This window comes from Haliaeetus leucocephalus, unplaced genomic scaffold (genome assembly GCF_000737465.1).
Source record: "Haliaeetus leucocephalus isolate CR32 unplaced genomic scaffold, Haliaeetus_leucocephalus-4.0 Scaffold808, whole genome shotgun sequence".
NCBI lineage: Eukaryota > Metazoa > Chordata > Aves > Accipitriformes > Accipitridae > Haliaeetus > Haliaeetus leucocephalus.
The window spans coordinates 812,702-838,055 of NW_010973244.1; the positions used below are offsets into that span (position 1 = coordinate 812,702).

The 25,354-nt window shown below is 39.5% G+C and overlaps 1 protein-coding gene across 1 annotated transcript in view; it reads left to right on the forward strand.

Annotated features, from left to right (window-relative positions):
• Positions 1 to 25,354, forward strand: part of POU6F2 (POU class 6 homeobox 2) — a 255,820-nt gene that overhangs the window by 55,200 nt on the left and 175,266 nt on the right. The window contains exons 2-3 of the mRNA XM_010581772.1: positions 19,472 to 19,563; positions 20,519 to 20,747. Coding sequence (XP_010580074.1) covers positions 19,472 to 19,563; positions 20,519 to 20,747 — 321 coding nt within the window. The remainder of the gene's footprint in view (positions 1 to 19,471; positions 19,564 to 20,518; positions 20,748 to 25,354) is intronic.

Genomic DNA, 25,354 nt, shown 5'->3' on the forward strand with positions numbered 1-25,354 from the left:
TAGGTGCAGAAGTATATGCCATTGCTCCTTCATGTTCTTTGCAGAGGACATGATGTTTAAGCATAAGAATATGCATGCAGAAGGAGTTTTGTTTAGCTATCACTTGATCCCCATACCTGTATGTGTCGGCATGTGACTAGTTATATTCAAATTAAACAGAAATGTGTAGGCTTAAAGTTGAGCAGTAAAAGATGTTGATGCATGCCTGCCTAATCTAACACATGTCAGGACCAGATCTATAAATTCCCAGCAGAGCTGGAGGACAGTCAGACCTTCACGGGGTTCATCTTTTTGAGCAATCCATTGGAGCTCTCCTGTATTCAGCTGAACTGTGTGAATGTCAGAGAGCAGCATTTGGCCAACTGGATGTAAATTTGGGAAGAAGTCTACCACCCCTGGCCCCTTCTTTTTCAGGAAAAACAACCATTCGCTGAGAACTTCTGTGAGAGGAAAAATATTTGGCAGGGCTTTTTGCCTATTCTGTAATGCAGGTTGACATAGTGTGCTAATAATTATGTACTGTTTACACATGAAGCCCTTGGAAGAGTTTAAACCATTGTTAGTAAATGACTGGAAAGACTTCATGGAGCACCATTATTGCTACTGAACTGACTGACAGGGCTAAAAATTAATACTTTGCTAATCATCCTAGTTCTAATAGAGGTTGTTTTTTATTCATGGTTTATTGGGCAGGAAATAATTCAGACCAACATCTCAGAAGGTAGCAAGGCAATGTTCCAGAGATCCATCTTGGGTCTTTTGTGCAAATGGGCCCTAACAGCTTGACAAAGTGATGAGCTTTCAGATGAAAGTAGAGAGTTACCTGGTCACACAGTGGGACAAGCTGAAATAGTCATGAATCTATATAAATGGTAGGGAATGCCAAAGAAATGGACTCGGGGGAAATTTGATGCAAAGTGGTTGTGAAAACTTTTGAGCCCAGGGGACAGTAGTGAGGCCTAAGCATTTTGCACTATTGAAGTGTACTTACTACTGTGATGATGGGGTCTAAGCAACTCCAACATCCACCTGGGAGCATTGCCGCAATCCTGCCAAATGAAGGGGTGGACTATGGAGGATCCTCGCCAAAAGGGTTGCTTTGTTGCATCCCCCTGTTCAGTGTTTGCTGTTGTTGTCTGATCCATAGAGGATTCTAGTTTGATACAAAATTGACTGTAGAGTTGGGCTGTTTGAAACAGTCCTTGTTAGTTGGAAAGATGAGGGCTGGCACTTCCAATCCGTTCCCAGGTGTTTGCCTCTGTGGTAGCACATGGAGAGGAGAAGACTGTACAGGTCTGTCAGATAAGTGAGTCCATTTCAAAACTCCTGACTGGGTTGTGTTTGACTGCTCGGTTTGGGATGTGAATTTGCTCCTCCTGGCCTCTGTTAGCTCTGGGAAATTGGCCCTCAAGGTAAACTGAGCAGAAAAAATTTCATGCTAATAATGCTGTCAACTGCCATTACCACATCATCAGTATTTCTTGCTATTTATTAAAAGTGAGTGATAATTCCTAGATATTCATTGACATTACAGTAGGTATGTCCTGTAGTTTTGTGTTGCAACATTAGTAAAAGCTATCAAATGTGTTCAGGAAAATGAATGGAGCCAGAACCTGTAAATTTCCTAGAGGAGGTAGGAAAGGGTTTTTAGCCTCTAGTTTGTGCACTTGGGAACCCATGAAAAACAAGCTGTTATGCTGAGATAGTATGAATGACTCCACATCTGCTCCGGAAGAAGTTTGGGGGTTCAGAAGTGGGAAACCTGTGGTACATGAGGACTGAGAGCTGACTAAGCATGGTGCTGGCATTTGTCTTGTTATATGGCACTTCTGTCATGCCCTTTTGCTACTTTCAAGCGTACCCCTTGAGAATAACCACAAACTGGTGCATATCAGAGAAGCTGAGGGTTATTTAAATTCAAGTATTGGTTTGGAATCAAGTTGTCTGTCAGAGTGTAGGGTAGAAATGTGGTGGAAAACTCCGTTTGGTTCTTTGGGGAGTGCAATTCAGTGAGATCTGGCCTCCAAAACTCAGTCATGGCTCTTCTGTTGCATTGAAATTGTTTAAAAGTATGTTAAAAGAGGAGAATGATGATGATGATACCTTTAATTATCTTCATTATTCCCATCAATTGTATAAAGTTTAAATGGCAAAAGCATTTTGAAACAAAAAACTTTTAAAGTACAAATTCTGTATGTGTCATTTTGTCTCAAAGTGTGCTTTTACCCCCCTCCAAATGCTGTAAATCCATAAAAAATAGGATTAGTGGTGGTTGTAATTGGACTCAGTACAATGTATTACAACTGAAAATTGCTAGCCAGTTGAGAATTATTAGTAAAATCGAGAATTTCAGGAGTGGGGGCAGGGAGAGAAAGCTGTCTTTGGATGTTTTTTTCAGCATGATTTTCAGCCTTGCTCAGGGGGGATAAAATGAGACGACATTGGGAAGAAAAGTACCTCACCAGAGCTTGTAGTTATTGCTGTTTTGAATGCTTATGCAGCTGCTCCACTGGAGCCAGATTGATCCATTTCTAGGCAATGGTCATTATATATCGTTTCATACAGAAAATGCAATGCTTTTCTTTTAAGTTGTCCTTTTTGATGGATGTTATTATGCTGAATCTTATTGCATTATATTATAGTTTTGAAATATTAAGATATTTATGTCTTTGGTAAGTACAGGAGAAGAGTGTGAATATGATGCAGTGTCTGAAAATATTTGTCTTTGTGGAGGAGGAAAGTATCCTTGGAAGATGAGCTGCTCCTAATGGGGAAATTCTACTTTCTGTTCCAGCATGGCAGGGTGAAGTGTACGGGGTCTCCAGCCTCAAGGATGCCCTGATACGTTTTAAACCCTTGTGTTAGTGGCAGGATCTGTCACCTATCTACTCTGACTTCCTTCACTGTTCCCGTTTTAATGCAAAATATTTTTTTATTCCAGATACAAAGTTATTCTCAGAAAACAGTGGGCTTAAAAGTTGCCTTACATACTACATTTGAGATTTTTTTTTTTCAGGAGCCCCCCTGCCTTTAAAAACATAAGCAATTAACCCCACATATTTTTAATATTCTTGAAGTCACTGTTTCAGGGGTTTTGTCCAGGAATCCTCATAAAAGAGGAAGAAAACAGCACAGAAAAAGGGGAAGCTAAGCAGGAAAGGGGAGCCAAGGAAACCACTGTAGTCTTGAGACTGATTCTTTTCTTAGAAGATATATGTCAGGTGTCAGACTTTAAGTGTATGTATGTTGTGAGTGTGCAGCCCCAGTCAAAAGCCCTGGAGAACAATGTAGGGATCATTGCAGGAGTACTTTTGTCCCCGGATATCCACGGGATTTTTCTAAGAATTCTAGGGTATCCTTGAGACTAGGTGATTAAAAACCATTGACCATCCAGGTCTTTCTGTGTAAGAAGGGATGGTGTGATTTGCTCTGTGATGTTTGTCACAGATCATCAGAGTGGGAGAAAAAGCTCAGAATTATAGATTTGCACCCCATACCCTTATTTTTATAGTCTCGTGACCACATTGTTGTAAATAAATAAAAGGTCCGTATTCTTGCTTCCCCCTTTAGAATTGTGTGCTTCAAAAGGAAATGAATGAAGGTTAAGGCAGCACCCATTTTACCTAGATGTAAGACATAAATGTTGTCACTATTGTTTGCAGTGACTAAATCACTTTTCTTCTATCCCCTGAGGTGTGTCCCCCATAGCGGGTCAGCCTGAAGTTCTGATATGAAATTATTTCAATGCCGATTGAGCTCAAGCACAAAAGCGTGCTTGGCATGTTGCCTGATGCTGTAGGTAGACAGCAGCCAATGCTGCCATGCCTTTGCTCTCTGAAGGGTAGGCCCCGCTCTTGACCTGTACAGTGTACAGGATGCTCAAACAACTGATCGAGTCTTAGCAGTTAGCTCTGCCTTACTTGATGATGCTGGCCTAATATTTCAGGGAGCTGTCCCTAGAAAGGCAGTCGCAGAAAGATCAACCCCTACTAAAAACAGTGAGCACTGGCAGACATGCTGCTAGATGAACTCCCTTCCACTGTGTTGCTCCCCGTCAGCCCCTCAGTCTGCTACTGGTGGCTTAGGAGAACCGATATTTGTGCTGCTCAGCTCCTCACTTGGCACTTTTTGTGCTGCAGAGCAGCACTGCAGCCATCTCCCACTTAGCCCACTGCTAATTTCAGAGCAGTTGGGCAGCCAGGACTGCTGCTGAGGGGTCCCAGCGCAGAAGCGCTGCAGGTAAGGACTGTACTTAGAGACCCCAGCCACAGTGTGAACTCCCCTGAGAAAACACGGCATCCCTGCTTGCAACCACTGTGATAATCTCTGGCCCCAGCACATGACACAATACAACCATTAGGCCACCCTGCAAGTTGGTATGCCAGATGCATGCACTGTTGTATAACCCAGTGTTTAAGATCTCAAACTTTGCAAAAGTCAGAGGTACTTTAAGGAAACGTTCTACTTTATTATGAAACAGCAAGCCTGTAGCTTACTGCCACAATTTGTCTTGGTGTTACTATATGACATGAAATGAAACTTATGGGGAAGAAAGTAACCTCTGTGCAAGGAATTTTCATGCTGTTCACAATAGATACCACTCTATATTAATTGTGTACTTGCATCTGCGCAACTGCAGAGCCTGGTTCTTCAAAGCCAAATAAAATTGTGTAAACTATAAGAAAATATTTAAATTCTTATAAAGCCTTGCAAGGCCTTGCAGCCTCTCTAAGACTCGAGGGTAGTACCACACAGTCACTCTGTGCACAGAGGGGTCTTACCACAGGAGCGTGAAGAAGCATCACCAGTGCCTCATGCTCGTGTTATTTCAGTGAGTCTGCTCACAAGAGTGACGTTGTTACTGAGACCTTTACGGTATTAAGCCAAATACAGCTTACTGCAACATGCTCTTCTGCACCAGGGACAGTAAAAGTAGAAGTGCAAGTCTCCTTCAAATGAAACTCCAAAATGAATCCCAAACTGCATAGTGTTCTGTTACTCATCAACTGGGTTTATACTCTTTATGTATCTGAAAAGCACTTCCTGTTGTTGGGGGTTTTTTGGCTTAGGTTAACAAAGTGTAGGAATGTGTTGCTACCCTCTGCTGTTTTGCGCAACCCTGTCTGTGGTCATTTTTTGAAAAGAAAGGATTCAGAGGATGCTGTTGTACAGCATGCACCTCCTGTGCTTTTCTGCAGATAACATGCAGGCTGCTAGAGCCATGCAGAAGGGGCTTGCATTTGTCCTTGACCAGTACTCCATGGCAATCTTATCCAAAAGCCAAATGCAGAGTTAGGACATATTTCAGCAGTGAACCAAGAGAACAGCATCAGAATAGGAAAATTTTCATCGATAACAGATCATGTGTTCAGCTAGCTAAAGAGGATGAAAGAAAAAGATATTGTATCTATAAGTCTAAGTAAGCCTGTGGGTATGTATTAAGGACTTAACTCAATTTGAAAAATGCAGCCCAAATTTGTTTCTACTGTGAGTAAAGTGTTTCTAAGCCTCAGATGAGCCATTATATTTATCCAGCATGACATCTGTTAAAATATTTTTGAATGAAGAGCCTGTATGGAGCATACATAATAAGATGGCTTTTGTGAGCATGTTCATATTCCTGATAGACGAGAATGGCTCATTTGGAGCCCTCCCAATTTTACGCTGTTTAGGAGGTGTGCTAGATCCCAGATGAAAACCCACAAGAAAATGTAATTAGTGGAACAAAATTTAGTGCATATGCCCCACGGCTAGTTTTTACATTGCAGCAGCTTTGCTGTTAATTTTTCTTCTTCGAAGTACTGAAAACAAGAGATTATCAAGTTAGGGACCTAATCACATCATCACATCACAAAATCAAGCCTTGTTTTCCAGTGCTTCCATTTATTTTTTTTTTCTTAAAGAATATTTTTAAAGGGACCCTATCCTCTTTTCATTAAGAAAATAAAGCTCAGGCTCATAAACTTTGACCTTGGATTGTAATCTGGCAGGACCCAGCTAATGGAAACACTCCCACTGAAATAAAATGGTCAACTTTCTCAAGTAAAGATTTGTAGAAACTGGCTTCTGGTTCACCAACTTCCAGGCCAAAGCAGATTTTACAGCCAAGTTATAAATATTTGAAAAATGGGGAGCATCACGGTAATGCTGACACATCCCTAACCATAGAGGCATAAGCGGCACAATGTTATAATCTGGCAGTGCTGTTTTGACAGTGGTTATATGATAATGCAATTCAGGCCTGGACCACTTTTAGCTAAATGTATCAATATGAAGCTCATTTACTTAGACCTTCATGTAGTCATTCACATTAAAAATCTCTAGCACTCTGATATATAGATCAAGACAGTTTCTTTCTCCCTGATTTATACCAGACAGCTATATGTTAAAGTACACAATAAATAGGCAGAGTATTAAATTGCTGAGGTGGTGTTTCCTCAGCCTTTTCTTCAGACCACCATTTACTAAACAATATCATAAGAGCTATATATCCTTCGGAGTGTTAATATGTAACCAGAACAAACAGAGGACATAGGAAAGGTGGAGAAAAGTTAGATATATAAGCAAGAAAAAGTGAGTTATTGATTTTATTGACTGGTCTGTTAACTTCTGACATTGCAATAAAGCCTTATTTATTTGTATACAGAAGACTCAATTACATAGATACATATCATTTTAACAACTGGGTTATTTACAGGAGAATTGCAGCTTCATAAATAATATAGACCTGTATTTCTCAAGCTGATGTTTATCCATTGTTACCATTTAGGGAGTTGTGGTGTCCACAAATGCTCTTTGGAGGAAAGTCATTAGAATAACATTAAGTAAAACCAATGCTATTATAATACATGTGCGAAGTACACTATCACATACAAGTGGTGTGCTTCACAGTGGCTATTGAATCCTGACTAAAACCTATTGCATCCTGTCTTCTGTATACGACTGTCATATGAATGTCAATTGTACACATTATGGTAAAGGACTGGATTTTCTGTTGAAGGTCTTTAAATACCATTTTAACCGAGAAGATGGTAAGTATGGATATAAGTATTTTTGGGTTTGTTGTTTTTGGTTTTTTTTAGTGTTTTCAATTTAGATGAAGTTTTGAATCCAGACATCTCTTACTGAGTGAAATCTACTTAGTGTGTTATCACCTGTATAATCAACAGACCCTACAGAATAACAAGGGGAGCGATCTGAGTGATGGTTAATGGAATGGCTGTGACCAGAACTTCACTTGAACTGTATAGCCAGTAGTCAGCAAATATTATTTTCTCCAGTAGTCCTTCAGTAGCCAGTATGTGGAAAGAGTTAAGGAGAGGCAAGATGATGAGAGTAGGACCTTTTTGTGCCAGTGTGAGGATGCAAGGAAGACATGTAGTGGCTTTGTCCCACAGACAACAAGAAGTTATCCTAGAGATCTGAGTGCAGATTCCTTCAATGTGGAGGAAAGGCAACTCTAGAGCCCAATTGCACAGACATTGCACCATGTCCAACATATGCGTTTGCCCTAAAGATAGGGTAGTGTTGGAGGATAAGAAGTCTGTGACTGGAGGAAGTGGCATGCTGGCAATACCTGCCAATTCAACCACTCTAATTGACGTGCTTCTTTGGTCCAGGACTCCTCTAAGCTCTGAGGGCCCAACAACACTCTGCATGTGAGACGGAAAGAGCTGCTGAAGGTCTCTCAGGAATTCTGTGGTGGTTGGGCATTGAGCCTAATTCTTGCTTTTGCCAGATTAGCACTTGATCTTTCTTTCCTTTATGGCAGCCGTAAGGAACAGACGGTGGAAGTGTTGGCTATTTCAAACCAAACCTGGCTGTCTTTTGCATATCCTCCAAGCCAGGAGCACTAAAAGAAGACATTAAGAAATTGAGGTGTTGGAGTGTGTCCAGAGAAGGGCAACCAAGTTGGTGAGGGGCCTGGAGCATAAGTCTTATGAGGGCGGCTGAGGGAACTGGGGCTGTTTAGTCTGGAGAAAAGGAGGCTGAGGGGAGACCTTATTGCTCTCTACAACTACCTGAAAGGGGGTTGTAGTGAGGTGGGTGCTGGTCTCTTCTGTCAGGTGGCTGGAGATAGGACGAGAGGAAATGGCCTCAAGTTGAGGCAAGGGAGGTTTAGATTGGATATTAGGAAAAATGTTTTTACTGAAAGGTTTGTCAGGCATTGGAACAGGCTGCCCAGGGAAGTGGTTGAGTCACCATCCCTGGAGGGATTCAAAAAGGGAGTAGACAAGGCACTTCAGGACATGGTTTAGTGGTATCGTTGATGGTTGGACTCGATGATCTTGAAGGTCTTTTCCAACCTAAATGATTCTATGATTCTATGAAGATATCAAGAAGGTGATAGCAATCCACTTCCATAAAGCACATCAGGTGTGCTGAACCATTTTTTGGCTGCCAGAGGATCTAACTTGTAGGAAAGGTGGGCCCAGGGTCCTCTTTGCTCTAGGTCCTCTGTGCTCCACTGTGACCAGACACAAGACAGCTTCTGCCTAGAAGCAACACAGCTGTGTTAGAGTGGCATACAGTGTGTGTGTATAGAGCACTATGTAAGCACAGCTGTGCGGCTTCCACACCAGGACTGGCTTCTGTCAGCTCAGCTGGGAGTATGGACAAAGAAGTTCAAATCTGTTTTTCTATATGTACCTCTAGACATTGTTTTATTTTTTTGTAAATATAGCTAGATTCTTCCAAAAGGTTACACGGGTCAAAATCAGATGACAGAGCTCTTACAGAAATATAGAATAGTTAAAAAATGCTTTCTTTAAAAGCATTTTCAGCATTTAGCTGTGGATGCCCCATCCCTGGCAGTGTTCAAGGCCAGGTTGGATGGTGCTTTGAGCACTGTGGTCTAGTGGAAGGTGTCCCTGCCCATGGCAGGGGGGGTAGAACTAGATGATCTTTAAGGTCCCTTCCGACACAAACCCTTCTATGATTTTTATGATTTTTAGAAGGAATCAGCAATTAGGTTTAGCCCAACTCCAAATTATGTTTAGTAGGCACGTACACATAGCCTGAGATCTGACATAATCCTCAAAATAAATAATATGACAAATGGAAGCTGATGCAGGTTTTGTGTTGTTGTGTAATGGAGTTAGAATAATGACAGGACAATAATATAATAGAATTCTGCAAAGCCCTCACTCTACTTGACTTTAAGTGGAAGTAAAATCTTAGAAATGAGAGGACAATAAAATAATGCTTTGCAAAAAGGATAAAAGAATAATGTTACCTAAGTCTATTAGTGACATAACACACTATGAATGCACTTAAATTAATAGCATCTTTTACCAGTAGATATTTTTCAATTACTGGAATGCTGAAAAAATAAACAGAACAGTAATATAAAAATGAAAGGGATGTAGGAAACTAATTTGTTTAAAAATATGTATCTATATATAGAGAGACATACCTATATATATATGAACACAAGCATTCTCAGGGATTAGAAACAGTTTGTGTATTCTGTATAATTTAATCCTGTTAGGATGTATCTTAGTGCCCTCTCTCACTCTTTGAGGGAAGTTGCCTGCCACTTTGTATTTTGGCAAAGCTAAGTTGTGCAGCTTCTTTGTGCTTTTTTCCTTCCTGCACGGCATATTGTTACAAAGAGGTCTTGCCATGACAAGGCATTACTAACCAGGAGATCTTTCATGCAGTATGACTGTCCTAGGATATATGCTTGTTACATGTAAAGCTTTTTTAACCTGTGGTGTATTCTTAAACCTTTCCTAGAGAACTAATCCAACACGTGTGAAATCAGGTGGGAGTTTGACTCACATAAAGGCAAGATCAACGTATTACAGGAATAGTATCCAAATGTTTGTAAACCACTTCGTTATTTCCCAGAACATCTGTTTTAGTGTATTTTTAGTGTGCAAAAGACCATCTTGGTAGTTGCTGCAGAGTGTTTCTTTATCATGTCTGGTAAATAGCTGGTCAAATTCGGGAGGCAGACAGGATGATAATGCTGACTGCTAGTTCTTTAGGTCTTTTTTATATTTCTAGCTTTTGATCTACAGAGGAGGGAGGGAATGGAAGTGTGTGTGAGGGTGGGAACCTTGCTGTGTGTTTTTAAACTTGGTTTAGTGATGGTCAAGCTTGACATAGCTTGCAAGACGTGGCCAGCAGACTGAATGCTCCTTAAAAACAGATAAAGTGTTTGGGAACTCCTGGCAAAAGCTCCTTGTAAATAGTCACTACAATTGATTTTGGACAATAATAAAGAGGCAAAAGTTAATTCACTTCAGGATTTATAAGGTCTGGAGGCATGCATACCATGAGTTTCTGCAGCTCCCAGCCAAGAATTTCATTTGAAATAATGGCTCACCCTGCTGAGCCACATCATGAGAACTTGCTGCAGATATCAAATGGCACAAGCTGCTTTTGAAGGGGGAGGGCTGTTGAATTTTTGTAGCTAGGAATTTCTGAACGTACATGTGCAACTAAATAGGTTTATAATGTAGGCTTACCAGTTTTGTGATTTAGTCTGATCTAGGAGCGTGGTCTCCTGCATACAGAGTTGCTGCCACTGTTAAGGTTTCCTCCTGGATCTCGACTGGACTCCTACAGTACACTGCTCTGTGGGATGGCTCTTTCAAGAGTCTCAATAAAGTCTGAACAGCTGAACAACCTGTAATGAGACACTTGATGGAGCTGCCCCACAGGGCTGTGTAAAGACCACAGCAGAGAGCGTGAAATTGTTAAAGACACCACAGGGGTGAAACCAGACAGTGAACTCAGTAGCAAGAGTGGTAAACCACTGTTGCTTGACCACACTTGCTGGTCAGAATGCTCCAGTAGGAGTTTACATATGTTGTGGAGTGCATTTTGCTGAACGCTGGATCTGCTGAAGATGTAAGTGCCAGCTGCTTTTACTGGGTTTAATTGAACGTTTCCTCCCTTAACTGGATATTCCTCATTCATCGAACCAGATGATATGAATTTCTGAACAGGCTCTCAGAGGACTAGTAGGGACACTAGGTTCATCCCCTCCCCACCTCACAGTTTTTTGCTTTCCAGTCCCTGGAAGGTGTCAAAGCTGCAAGTTAAATTTCTGTCATCAGCCACCTACCTGTGCCCTATCCTTTGTAAAAAAAGATCTATTAATGTAACTTGTAAAAAGCAAAAGATGCCAGACATGCTACCCTTTTCTTCCACCCAGAAGCCTGAATTACTGTGCACCAGAGGCTGTCCACATGCATTGCCTGGCCTTCAGTAGCCTGTAGTGCCAGCAGGCAAGCCCATAATATGTAAATTGTGCAAGGTTCCCAAGGCAAACAGCAATGTATGTCATTATAAGGTATCATCATAGTCTACCTTATTCTGGGGAGGGTACAGGAATCAGATGGGGAGGGTGAGTGTCAGGAAGTTGAATTTTTGGCGGAAAGCTTGCCCTCTGCCCTGTTAGGAATAAAAACACATGCATAGGTAAATGCTGTAAAAATCATACAGAAATCTTAGTTAGCTATAAAGATGGCAAACTGTAGCACTTGTTCCAAAAGAGATGTTTTTTAATGTCCTCACTCTTTGGCATTTAGTAAGCTTCCAGGCATGGAAAGAAAGGAAATTTTAATCTAGAGAAGCCTCCTGCCCTTCTTAGCTAGGGATCAGCTGCCCAACATGAAATAATAATGCATTCAACTGTCCATCTTCTGGTAAGTAACCTTTATCATCATTGCATTCACCAGCATTAACAGCAAACAGTGAGTATGAAATGTTGTATGAATTCAGGGAAAACTGATAGGGTCTTTGTGACCTTAATGTGATTATATTTGTGCTAATGCATACAGTATAAAAGAAACCAGAACTCTCAATATGAAGGGTCCAATTCATAAAAAATGTATGTATCATTAACAAGGGATTTCTATGCACTGTACTTAGGGGGTGAAGAAAAGTAGAATGAGTCTATTTTGAATAAAGAACATACTTTTGCAATTATATCCTTTCACCTTTACTGCAGTAGCAATGCTTCTTTTCTCACATGAAGTATCTGAAGTGGAAGAATATTGACATAGGCACCAATAAGAAAAAAACTTCACTTGGGGAAAAGAGAAAGAAGAAAAGATAAGATAATGAAAGAGGAGCAAAAATAAAGATGGGAAAGAAGAAAATTTAAAGCAGTTGGGAGAGCTGGGTTTTTGTGTTATCTGTGATTTTTGTGCCTTGGTATGGTAGTTTGTTTGGTGGTAAATATAACTGGTGGTTGCCCAGGAGAAGTTCTCTGTAACATGAATCACTTTAATAACCTGATTTTCATTATAAACAGTCATGGAGTTTTAATGTTATCAGTCCTGATCCAGAAAGATGCAGGTGCGTAAATACAAGCCAAGCTCTGTGCATATGGGTAATGAGCACAGCGATTTCGGCTACCTTATGTGTCTTGTGGGAGAAGATCCTTTAGGAGAAAATATCCCCAGGGACCAGGTGAAGGCGAGATTTTGTGCTCTGCTGGCAGAATGATTTCAAGCTCTGCAGTGATTTTGGTAGCTTTGCAGTAGCAACTGCGTGGCAGTTTCAGATAAGTATAAAACTGTGGGGGTTTACTTGCTTAAGTACTGAATGATACAGTCAGCAAAGCAAATCTGCTCTATTCATTCTGCTGTCTAATTCAGTCCATTTTGTATGCAGGATTTTTAGCTTTTCTGTACAGGATATTGCATTGACATATATGTCAATATGGTAGATCAATATGGCATTTCCTTATCACACCACAAACATTTTCAAAGGTAAACTAGAAGCTTTTTGTACATAGGTAGGGGAAAATTAAGAGTGAGAGTTATGTAAGTTGAGACACTCTGACACTGTGGAAGATAAGCACAGTGCTTGTATGTTGTGCTAAAATGATCGAACAGTAAAATAATGATATTGACATTGTAACATTGTTAGGTTTCAGAGTTAACAGGAGGTGGTTGGTAATTCTGCACATACCCAGATCTCTACTTACGTGGTTTTCTTTGTGAGGCTGAAATTGCTGCCAAAAAAATTAAAAGTTTAGAATCTGAAGTAGAGCTCAGCAGGAAAAGGTGAATTGCTTAATGATCTGTGGGATAACCTGATACTTTTTTTTAGCTTTATACAATCCACATGAGTGAATTGCATGCCACACCTTGGTCATGGACTGGAAGAAGACAACTGTCTGACTACTAAAATTAAATATTAGAAGTCCAAGCTTAAATTCATACCTTTCAGTGGATGATTCATTATTCTCATTTAATTTCTGAGCTTGATTTTCTTTGCTGAGGTAACGGGAATATCTCCTCTGATAACCGTAGGATAATACCAATGTAAAACGGATTCAGCATAAAATCTCAATTTTCTCTCCTGCAAGTATTGTAAAATTTAGATGTGTTTGTGAAATTCTGTGTAGCAATCTGATTACTAAGGTTTTATGATGAGGTGATTTGGAAAGGCTTCCTACCTACGTGTCCACCCTCTGAGGCAGCAGGAAAATGAAAATAGCAAAATTAAAAGCCACAATATGATGCTTCGTGGCAGAATGAGGATTGTTTGGAGGGAATGTTACGTTTTTTCATTATCAGCTGCATCTTTTTCTTTCAGCTATTAAATTTTGTTCAGCAAGATTGCTCCTGGTATAATTGCTGACAATTAAGGGTTCATTTAATGAAGAGCTGAGTTACTTTAATTGGAGATGATGGACTTTCACACACCATACCTGGTAATTTGAATATTATCAGTCGGTCTATTTAATTTCTTTTAAAAAGTTATCTTTTTTTCTCCTGATAATATGGCCTATGATCTAAATGCAGCTATATTACATGCTCAGACTATGAGTTTATTAGTTTTAAAAATGTAAGACTATTTTTTCTCACAAGTAGTATTTTCACTTTAATGATTTCATTCTTAAAGCTGTATCTTTGATGTGGGTTAGCTCAATGAGTAAGAAAAGTCTACTTTTGATTTCTTATTGTTACAGTTACTGAGAGATAAATACAAGTAATTTAATGTCACATTGTGGAACTGTATCTAAGGATTTTAATATGAACTGTTGCTTGAAATGCTGTGTTCTTTTATAAAGGTTGATTCCTTTAAAATATTTGTTTAAATGGGTATCTCAGAAGGATTTTTTGATTACTGAAAATCTGGCATTATTAAATTTGATCCTGCTTGTTTTTCAAAGCATTGAGTACTAAAGAGAGGTGGCGTAGCACCTCCCCAGTTCTGATACAAATGTGAGACACACTGAATTCATTCTTGAAGACCGCAAGGAGGTTATTTATGTCCAGATCATCTGCTGAGGCTAGTCCTGTGTTGTGGTTTGAGCATTAGCTTTGAGTGAGCTTTGGTTCAGAGTTTGAGAGGAGATGCCAGTGTGCATTGTGCCTTTGAGCAGGCACAAGCACACACATCTGCAGATGAACCAGGAGGTCCAGGACAGAGCTGGATGTGTGTCTTTAATGCACCTCATCATATATCCTGTAATGTTCTTCAGTACAGTCACGTTTGCCAGTCAGCTGCAGGTTCCCTGCAAGCATGAGACATCATGTGAGACAAGGGCTGCTGGGATGGGCAGTGCATCCGAGTGCAGAGTGCTGAGGAGCACATGCAGGTTCACCTTGCCAGAGCTGCTGGTAGCCCTAGAGCAGCCAAGGAGTCACAGAGCAGTTTTGTGTTTTGACCCATGCTTTCCTGAACAGTGTAACTGCAGCTGAGGAGATCTAGGTGCCTAAATGGTGCTGATTTGAGAATCCAGATCCGAGTCCCTCTGTCCATTAGTTGCTTATCTGTAAAGCGGGGGTTAGAGCATTCTCTCCTTTGCAGGGCACTGGGAGGTAAAGACATTTAGAACTGAATTACCTGTTGTTTTGCTGAAGATGTGTAGGAAACAAAAAGGAAGGAAACTGTGGAAAGCCTGGTTGTAACTAGTGCGTTTACAGTTGGAATTTTGTATGACGCTTGGAGGCCTTGAGATGTGGATTTTTTTTATTTCTTTCTGATGTTTCTCTTGTGGTTTTCTCATTTTTAAACCAGGTATTGTTCAACAAGTTTTTTTCCTTGATTTGGGGGGATATTTTTTTTCTTCTTTTTCATAAGGGGAGAAGATGGTTGCCTTTGTCTTACGTAGCTTTATTTTAAATAATATTTTATTTTAAGAGGTTATTTTACAATGTTTAGAGTGCACTTCAATTTTTTATTGTGTCATGCCCTTCTAGCCCCTTGGCGGGATGAGAGGTGAGTGTATGTATTATATAATTTATAATTAATTTATGATGAATCACATATGATGAATGCTGCTTATTAAATATTAAATCCTTGTCTACAGTCATGGCTGTACCATGGCAGCAGGACTACTGTCTGTTCATACGGTACTACTGAGCAAACTCATTGACTTAAGCTGTGATGGCAGCGCTCAGTTATAAGAGAAGTCTTAGCTCCCTGCCTAGGCAAACGGTGTTAAGGGGAATTATTTCTCTTTCCAGAGTAGGTGCCCTGTTACTGCCTTCTCCCTGCCCCTTGTGCATGAGCAATTGGAGGTGTAATGAGTACAATCTCTCCAAAGCATAGTTGAGAACAGAGGAGGTGCTTTGGTAGCTCCCCAGCTCCATAGGGACTGCTATGAGTCCTGGTTCCTTGCCACCATGCCCCTTGCTGATAGAAGGCTGGGCAGTGCTGGAGGATAGCCTAACAGGAGGTAACAGCCTGGATCAGGACAGGTGGAAAATCTAGGCTAGATTTTGACAGGCCATTTTTATTAGTGAGGACTGGAATTTGGACAGGGGAATAATTTACCTGCAGAGGTCATTCCAGCATCTGGAATTAATGAACTCCCAAATAAAGGCACTAAAACAGAGGGGAAAAACAATGCAGGGGATTGTGCACTGCCAGTTTTGGGCAATGGTCTTAATGAAGGTATTTTTCCAAATTAGTAGCAAAGAGTCTGTGAATCAGAAATAGAAGCTGTGACACAGAGCTCTCACGACTCCTCAGATCCTCTGAAATCAGTGGAATCCACCCGGTCAACATTATAAGGCAGAAAAAGAAAAGTAGCCTTCTACCAGTGTTTTGTGCTCGGCTTTGCCTTCTTGGGAGCTTTGACCTATGCGTCTGTCGTAGCTTAACCCCAGCCAGCAACTAAGCACCACACAGCTGCTCACTCACTTCCCCCCACCCAGTGGGATGGGGGAGAGAATCGGAAGGAAGAAGATAAAACTCATGGGTTGAGATAAGAACAGTTTGATAGAACAGAAAGGAAGAAAATAATAATGATAATAATAATAATAATACTAAAATGACAATAATAATAGAAGAATTTGAATATACGAAACAAGTGATGCACAATGCAATTGCTCACCACTCATCAACCGATGCCAGTTTGCTCCTGAGCAGCAATCCCCCCCAGGCCAACTCCCCCCAGTTTATATACCGGGCATGACATCACATGGTATGGAATACCCCTTTGGCCAGTTTGGGTCAGCTGTCCTGGCTGCGTCTCCTCCCGACTTCTTGTGCCCCTCCAGCCTTCTTGCTGGCTGGGCATGAGAAGCTGAAAAATCCTTGACTTAGTCTAAACACTACTTGGCAACAACTGAAAACATCAGTGTGTTATCAACATTCTTCTCATACTGAACCCAAAACATAGCACTATACCAGCTTCTAGAAAGAAAATTAACTCTATCCCAGACGAAACCAGGACAGCGTCTTGCTGAAGATAGCATACAGCAAGGAACAAATGCTGTTGCTGTGTGTGATGCAACAGAACTTAACCCTGAAATCCTCGCTTCGCTCTATTTACTGCCAGCCTGGCAGGCAGATTTTCCTGCATGTTTTGAAAAAAATCTTGACTCTTGATTGGCTGTTATAGCAGGTAGATTAGAATAAGCCTGAGAGGAAATGTGAGATTTTCGGCACGCATGATTTCATATAAGGTGGCCATGTAAGACCACATTCATGCATGTGAAAGTGTGTGATGGTTGCTGAGATGCCTGCATGGTATGGAAAGTGAGCTAGAAGCAGCAGGCAGAGCATTGGAGGACTTAAATAAAAAGATGTATCATCTGTGATGAGTGACCAGTATGAAAGGAATGTAATCAAAAGTGATTCCAATTAGTGCAATGCAAAAGGAAAGGAGTGTAATTAATTTTGGCTTTATTTTATGGCCCTGTGTAACCCACTTGTACTACATATAGCTTGTGAGATGAAATATTGCAAAATCCTTAGGGTACAGATAACAGAAAACAATGGTTCTTAGGATAGCTGCACCATGGAAAAAAAATACTAAAGCACAGGCATATTTCTTCAGAACTTCTTGTTTCCTGAGAGCTCAAGCTATAGTAATTGCAGTAAAATCTAATTCTAGTGAATATTTTACTCCAGTTTTGTTCTTCTCCCAAAGCTTTCATAGGACAATTTAATGACATGACAGATTATCAGGAGCTTGTTTTAATATTAATTAAATCACACACAAAGACAACATTCTCAGCCCTTAAAATTACATAAACAAAATTGGCTTATAAGATTTGATCTTAATGGGGAGTGATATATTCATTGGTATTGAGCCTTTGATCTAATATCACTTTATACATACAGCTGTGATGAGAAGATTAAAAAAAAACCCATAACAATATGTGGAAATTACCAAAGGTAAAAATGTGTTTAGTAACATAGCACTTTATTTTCTATAGGAGGAACCCATACTGGAGAAAACCTGTCTTTGGTCTTAGGGATGGCAGCAGCACTAGGACTGTAATGCATTTGAAAGAAACAGTTTTCACTGAATCTTGCATATCTAGTTACATTTCTTTCTTTTCAAGTAACTCAGATGAGTAAATTGCACATAAAAAATTTAGTGACTGGGTCTCTTTTTGCATGTTATTAGACAATTGTTGCAGTCCTCACCGATTATAGTAGGTCAGCTTATTATTAAATGACAGTGGTCATTAAAATGCCAAACATATTTTTATAGAATTCGCTTTATAAAATGTCAGCAAGTCTGTATGTTTTTATTAGTTCCAAATCAGATATTTCAATATACCATTCATAAGTATTCCCAAAGCAGTGTCCATTTCTGACTTTTTGAGACCACACAAAAATATTACAGATTAATCAGATTTTCAGATTTCTGCATAACTCTGCACATTTATTGTTTAATCTTATTCTAAAATCCTCTTATGATTGACACCCTGCTGTAGAGATAGAAGTCAATTGAATAATATGTAGCAGTCAATTTTATTTGTACCTTAATGTGCTGAAGGTTTTTTTTGGGGGGGTGCGGTGGGGTGTTTTGGTTTTTTTCCACATTTCCATTATTTATAAGTCTGTCCCCTTGGAGAATATATAGAAGAATTTGTTTTAAATGAGCTGATAATACCCTCTTTAAAATTTATAAGTATGACAGAAATCGTATCCTTTTTCCTTACCATGCCAGGGTGTGCCAATAAACTGGTTCTGAATTATCTTGCACTTGCTATTCATAGGACAAACATTGGAAAAGAGCATCTTGTTAAGGTTTACTTAAGATGAAATTTCAACTGCTCATCAGAAAAAACTAACAGAACAGGAGCTATCATACCAACCAGGAAACCTGATGCTGTTACCAGGGTTTTCCTTTTAAGAGACCACAGTACTCTTGCAGCTACTTTTGATACTTGCTATCATTCTTCAGCTTCAAAGATAAATGTGGGCCTGATCGTGCCATCAGGGCTGAAAAACTGTGAATCAATGCAAGTCCTTTACCCGAAGGAAATGGAGGATTGGGACGTAGTTTTGAAAACATCTTGGTACTTTCTTACAACTGATAGGATGTTTTTCTTTCTCTTTTTCCTTTCCAAATCTGTATTGCGGACTTCAGCGAAATCCTGTAGGGCTGGACTGTGTTCGGTACTTAGCAAGTCATTAGTGCCCAGCATATAGTTCGATTGTTGGATATTGATCATCTCAATAAATGCTGGAAATTCTTGGTTTCACAGAATTTTGCTTACCCCCCACATGCAATTTAGAAAACAAGCTGTCATTTGGAAGCATACCTGTTTTCAGTTTTCATCGTGCCTTTCTATTGCGCATAGTACAGCCTTTGCTGCTTCAGTAACTGACAAAAGAAAATACTTTATTAAGATACAAAGTAGATGTGACTTGATTGGTTTTTAGATAATTTTTGCTTTCAGAAATTAGAATGGCTGATGCTCACCTAAGCGTAAAAAATGCAGTTCCCACACACGCAGAGTGCTCATGTACTGTATGTAAATTGATGTATAATGCAACCCACATTAGCTGGGTTGATGATAGCTTCAGTTTCACTGCTGTCAGATTTTAGTAGCTCCTTGAATGAGTTTGCTGGTCTGAATGAATGTTAGCATAATTTATGCAGCTGATAAGTGATTTGAGTGCTTGAGTTATTGATAAAGCACTTTAACATATCATTTTCAGCTTGATGTTATGTGACATCAGAGTAGAAGGTAATGTGGCAGTCCCCAGGCTTGATATTAAAGTCAATCTGCTCTGTGGATTTCAGAGGCCAGAGGAAACACAGTGCTGCCTGACACGAGTCCAGCAGACCAGCACCAACCCGGTCAGTCCCATCCCACGTTCCCTGTTGGGCCTCAGGTCAGTATCTTTTCTTTTGAATAATCGAGACGTGCAATTTGATGAAAAGTAAATAACTGTGATTGATCATCTTTGATCTGTGTAATGTAGAAAATGTGATTCTGGCTGCATTTAGTGTTACAAAAAAGGAGCATGTGTGTATCATGTATGTTTTAAAAGTTATTTGTTTGGAAAGATTAGCTTTTTGTATGTTTTTCTAAAATAAAACCTAAGTAGTTTTGTATATTTAGGAGTTTAAATTATTTGAATTTCTTATATAAGTTACTTTTTAAATATGTGTCATAATTTAACATTAAAAAGCTCGTGCAATTTTAATGCAACCTTATTGGCTCTGACAGTTCTGCCTGTCACACACAGCTCCTGCATTAGTAAAGGTATTTCATTATCTTTTATGCCAGGTATCTGTTTTCTTTAGAGCAAAATGTAGGCATAATAGTATGGCATTCAAATGTATAACATTTTGAAAGATTTCCCATATGATGTCAGAATGTTATCCAAGTTTAACCATACTCTAAGAAGATATTCAATGTTCCTCCACTTCTCAGGACAGTCTTGGTCCACATAGCTTCTCGTAATTGTTACTATAGTGTCTTCTGCTTTTACCAATCAGTATACAACTGGGAAAATTTGGGAAATGTTGGCATTTAGGTACTTGTAGGCTGACTTGAGTTAGGCTGCCTTGTGTTCATAAATTATATTTGTTGCATGTGTAATGAATTTTCCAGTCTAGATTCAACTGGGATTGCTACCATGCTACATGACTTGAAGGCTTACAGCTTCAGCCTGTCAAGTTTGTCAAAACTTTCTGTGTTGGTGAAAATGTATGCTTTAAGATATTGGAAGCAGTGTCTGTCTATAAAGGAACAACGAAAGGATCCCAAGCCAGAAGAGTTTTAAGCGTGTAATACTGAGTTATGCACAGTAAAATAGGCTTGCTCTCTGTGTTTTGTTACAGCCATTACTGACAGCCCAACAGTTAGCCTCAGCAGTAGCAGGGGTGATGCCAGGAGGCACTCCAGCCCTGAATCAGCCGATCCTTATTCCTTTCAACATGGCTGGGCAGCTGGGGGGCCAACAAGGACTCGTCCTAACTCTACCTACAGCAAATCTCACCAACATCCAAGGGCTGGTAGCAGCAGCTGCAGCAGGAGGCATCATGACTTTGCCATTGCAAAATCTACAAGGTAAGTCATGTTTATCATTTTTCTAATAGGTTCTTTTGCTTGTTTGTTTCACTTTATCTCTCTCCTTTAAACCGAGTGATCTCTTTTTCCAATGAAGTGTTGCTTTTGATGTGTCTTGAAAGTTAATACTTGGATTGTTTTTGAATACTTGAGGGATACTTAAGGGATATTCATATTTTTATAAAAACAGATTGGAGGTTGGGTCTTAGACTCTGTGGGTCAGTAACATAAAGTACTTGAATGATTCATTAGGCCTTTCTGTCATCAGTGATCAATGTTGCCTACTCACAGTTCACTTCAAAATTTCAAATGGCAGCATGAAGACAAGTATTCTGTTTCACCACTGCTGATTAGGGTAGCTGAATGAATAGGGGCAGCTAAAAACATAGTATTGCATGAAAATAACTTTTTAAAAAAACATTTAATTATAAAATCAGAGTTTTCTCAGATGCCATCAGTGCCCCAGAGCGCATTCTTGTTCTTGTTGTAGGAAGTCTGCTTTATCAATAAGGTTCTGCCATCTTCATCCAAGCTGTTGAGTGAGTTACATGACTCCAAAGTTGCAAGCAAAAAGTTCATCTCTCTGTCCTCCCCATTATCTGAGCTGTACCATGTTTGCAACAGTTCAACCCTAAGATATCTGCTGCATTCTCCCTGTGGTCTAAAATCAGACTGAAAAGCAGTTCTGTAAGATCGCTGTTCTTCCCTAGTATTCTCTGCAGTTCAATGTGTCTAATGCTGTTAGAAACAGTACTCAATCCAAACACATATAATATAAAATACAGATGTATTTATTTACTAATCTTAATTATGTTAATTGCTTCTCAGAGGACAGTTGCTCCTGAACAGAACTGAACCAAGTGTAGCAAGATAAGTATTAGCCAATATCTTACAATAGAATTGTACAGCTTTAGTGGAAAAGGATTGTAAGGAAGTGATTGTCCAGTGTGAAAATGATAAAGTTGTGACCAGGAATATCAAAATAAAGCTTTAGCTCTTTCAAATTACTTTATTTATTTTTATTTATTGCTGATGTAAATGGTAGGGAAAGTTTTCCTCAAATGGAATGGTAATTTTTTAAATGAATACTCTGCACTGCATGCTAAGTACTTTTTAGTTATTAAACTCTGGTGGCTGCTCATTACCAGATGAATTGTTTGAAGCACCAAATCCTACAGGTTGTGAAACAGAGAAAAGAAAGAGACAGCTCGTGTGTTGAACAAACTCCTTTACAAACCGCACGCATAGTACTCTCACCTGTTGGAGCAGCTACTTGCCTTTACCTTGTGCATGTTTTAAAGTTTAATGTCAACAGACCTCTCTTATCATAGTTGTAAATGGTTTTCACTTTAATGTTTAAAATAATGTCTGTCTCATACCATTAAGCTGCACCGAAGAACCTGTCATTCATAAATCATAGATGAAAAGGACACACTAATGCACAAATTTTGCTTGTTTAAAATTTGAGAGTGCATGTAAAGTAGGGAACTGGAGATTAAAAAAATAATGCGGGAACAGGAGCGGGTAAAAGCAGATATAACAAAGTGAAGGGGAAGTGGCTTTTTAGCGTAGGTGGATGATGAAATCTTAATGAAGAAACAGGCATTATAAAAATGTATCCTTCCACTCTGGACTGCTCCAGGTTATAGTTGCTGGGTATGTAGTATTATAAATAAACATAAGCTCGTGCAGTTCTTACGTCATTTATTCACCCTGTGTTGCAAAGCTGGAGGGTAAGGATTAAGCCAGGTAACCTTTGCTCTTTAGTTTAGCCACGGGTGTCTAATTGCTAGCTAAAAGGTGTAACTCTGCTGCCAAATAAATTTTGCAAGCAATGACCTTACCGGATGGAAAGGTTTCCTCTATAATTTTTACTGGTAGATAGAAGCATGGGATCAAATAGGGACTTGCTGGAGCATCAGGTGCAGTTCCTTGTCTATGGATGCAATCACACCTTCCATAAAGTAGCTGAAAGGAACAGAACCCATGAATTCACTTAGTTGCATTGCTGTTTGTCGTCTTCTTCTACCCTTCCTTCCCAATCCTCTACGCAAGTGCCACTGCCCTCATTATTTGGAAGTGAAACTGATACACAAGGAAATGAAGTAACTTGGTCAAGATAGCTCTTAAGAGCCCTGAATCACAGTTGTAAGCTTTTGTTTCTTCCTTTATAGCCCACTACACAATGTGTGCGTGAATGTAGGTAGGAGTCAGGTGAGAGTGCTGTGTTTCTAGAGAACATATTTAGCTGTGTGATATCATCAGTTCCATTGAACCTGATTGACTTCTGGTCCCTGTTTTTTGTGGTTATTTGAAAGGTAATCACAGAATGTGTGTTCTGTTTTCTAGCCAGCAGTTTTATAGGTATACTCATAGAAGTCTATGCTTCAACACAGTTTTGGTAATTTCTGCCCTTTGGGTGAAATCAGATCATATTCATCAACTTCCATCTCTCTTAAGTCTCACTGTGGCATGGTCAACCTAGATGACTGGGGGACATGTTTTCATGCTGTTCTCTAACCTGTCTCACTACTCCTGATGTTGTCACGTCTGCTCTCTCTGCATTTCCAGTGCAGTCAAGCATAGATGTCCACAGCTTCTGTGAGCTGGGTCTTCTGTCTTCTTTTTCTTCTCTCATCGGTGAACTTCTAAACCTCTTCATCACAAACTACCCCAGCTAGGTAACTCAGAAGGCACTCTGAAGACTTTTTGAATAATGTATGAATTCAGAAAAGTTCTGATCTAACAGAGTACTTGGATTCATACTAAATGTTGATCAAGGGAGTAATCCCACTACATTTTGTGTGATCTACATATATGTTTAACTGATTTTCTTCTCGGGGACTTTTGGGTCTGGTTCAGGGTGATAAGTATGAGACTTCAGGGTGGCTGGATAAAACAATGAAAAGCCTTGCTTGTGGAAAGAGAAAAGAGCATTCAGTGATAGGAATCACAGAGGAGAGAAGTTCAGTATTTAAAATGAGAAAACAAGAGTTTCTTTAAAAATTCAAGACATTGGTAAAAATGGAACGATTAATGATATGGAAATTACTCACAAAGTATAACTTATTCAGTGAAATTACTTATTCTTCAGTTGTCAGTTACTTATAAATAAGATATTTTTTCCCCCAAACGTATTCGTGTTAAATTGTTCAGTTTCTATATGGGCTGATCCACCACTAAGTCAATAGGAATTCTGTTGGTGTAAGTGGAAAGAGGTTTAGACTAAGCCCTTTCAAAATTAATTTTCTTGATACATACTTGATTATTTTCTGTTCATTACACTGTGTCATTTGCCATACACACTGCTATACCATATCTGTTCCCTGAGCAAAGTCAAATGTGTGTGAACAGAAGGAAGGGAGGTGAATGTGTAAATTCTTGCTGTGAAACTTACAAAAATATGTTTTCCCTGGCTTCTATTAAGAAAATTTCATATGCACGAGGAATATGCAAAGAATACAATTTACTGAGATGCCAGAGGGCAGAATAGAGCCATCTGCTTTAGAGTAAACAGAAGTCCCTGAACATAACACATATTTACCTATGGAACTTTGGCTTTCCACCAACAGTTCCTTAAAGAAAACAATAAAATCAACAACCATAACTTTTTACTGTAACCCACTAAAAACATTGAAAACTAATTTAAAGACCATGCAAGAAAGCTGTTGTCCCAAGAAATTTATACACCTTTTTTCCCCTCACCATTTCTTAGACTTACAGCTGGAACATAGCCGTGCTTTCCCAACCCACAAAAATTTTGGAGGTGTCACAATAGCAACGGTGAGGTTGTGAGAAGGGAAAGAGTGAGGCAGGTACCCTATAACATAATTTGTTGCCTGTCTGTTGCTTTTAGTCCATTGCTTCTTGCCCTGTCCTTACTGACTTGATGCAGAAAACACTCTGCCAGCTTTACTCTTATCATCCAAACTGGTGTTCATCAATATTCAACTTTCCGTCTTCGGGAAACAGCTCACTGCTGGCCAGTTGTGGACCATGAATAACAGTTTGGGATTCTCTCTGCAAAGGGTTGGCCCAAATATATTACATTACGTAGCAATGGCACAACAGCGTTTTAGATATCTCCACTGATACGGAGCTTGAATGACACTTGAAACTTGAAAGAAATCAACAAGTTGGAGATTCTAGCCTCATGGCACTGAAACTTTGTGTATTTTATTTCCACTACACATTGTACTGTTCCTAAAGTGGATGTCAGTAATTTATTTCCAAGTCAGAGTTTCTCAATCTTGAGTTCTGAAAGAAATGAGAACAAACTATCTCCCCAAATCATTAGTGAAAGGCTTCAGTGCTGAAAGGAAGCCTTGCATGGCTGAAAATGTGAAATCATTAAATTACATTATTTAAACAGCAGCAGGTCATATTTTAGCTGCAATACAATGGAAGGGGAAATGTATTAAACATCTTGAGAGCTAGGAGACAGCCATTAAAATGCAGTGATATGGGTAACAATAGACGTAGAGGATGGTAAAAAAAAATTTTTTTTTTTTTATATGGAGATCAGTCAAAATGAATGTTAGGTAAAGACAATAGTAAGAAAAAGGAAAAAAAGTATTGTTTATATTTATTAGATCTTGTTTCATCTG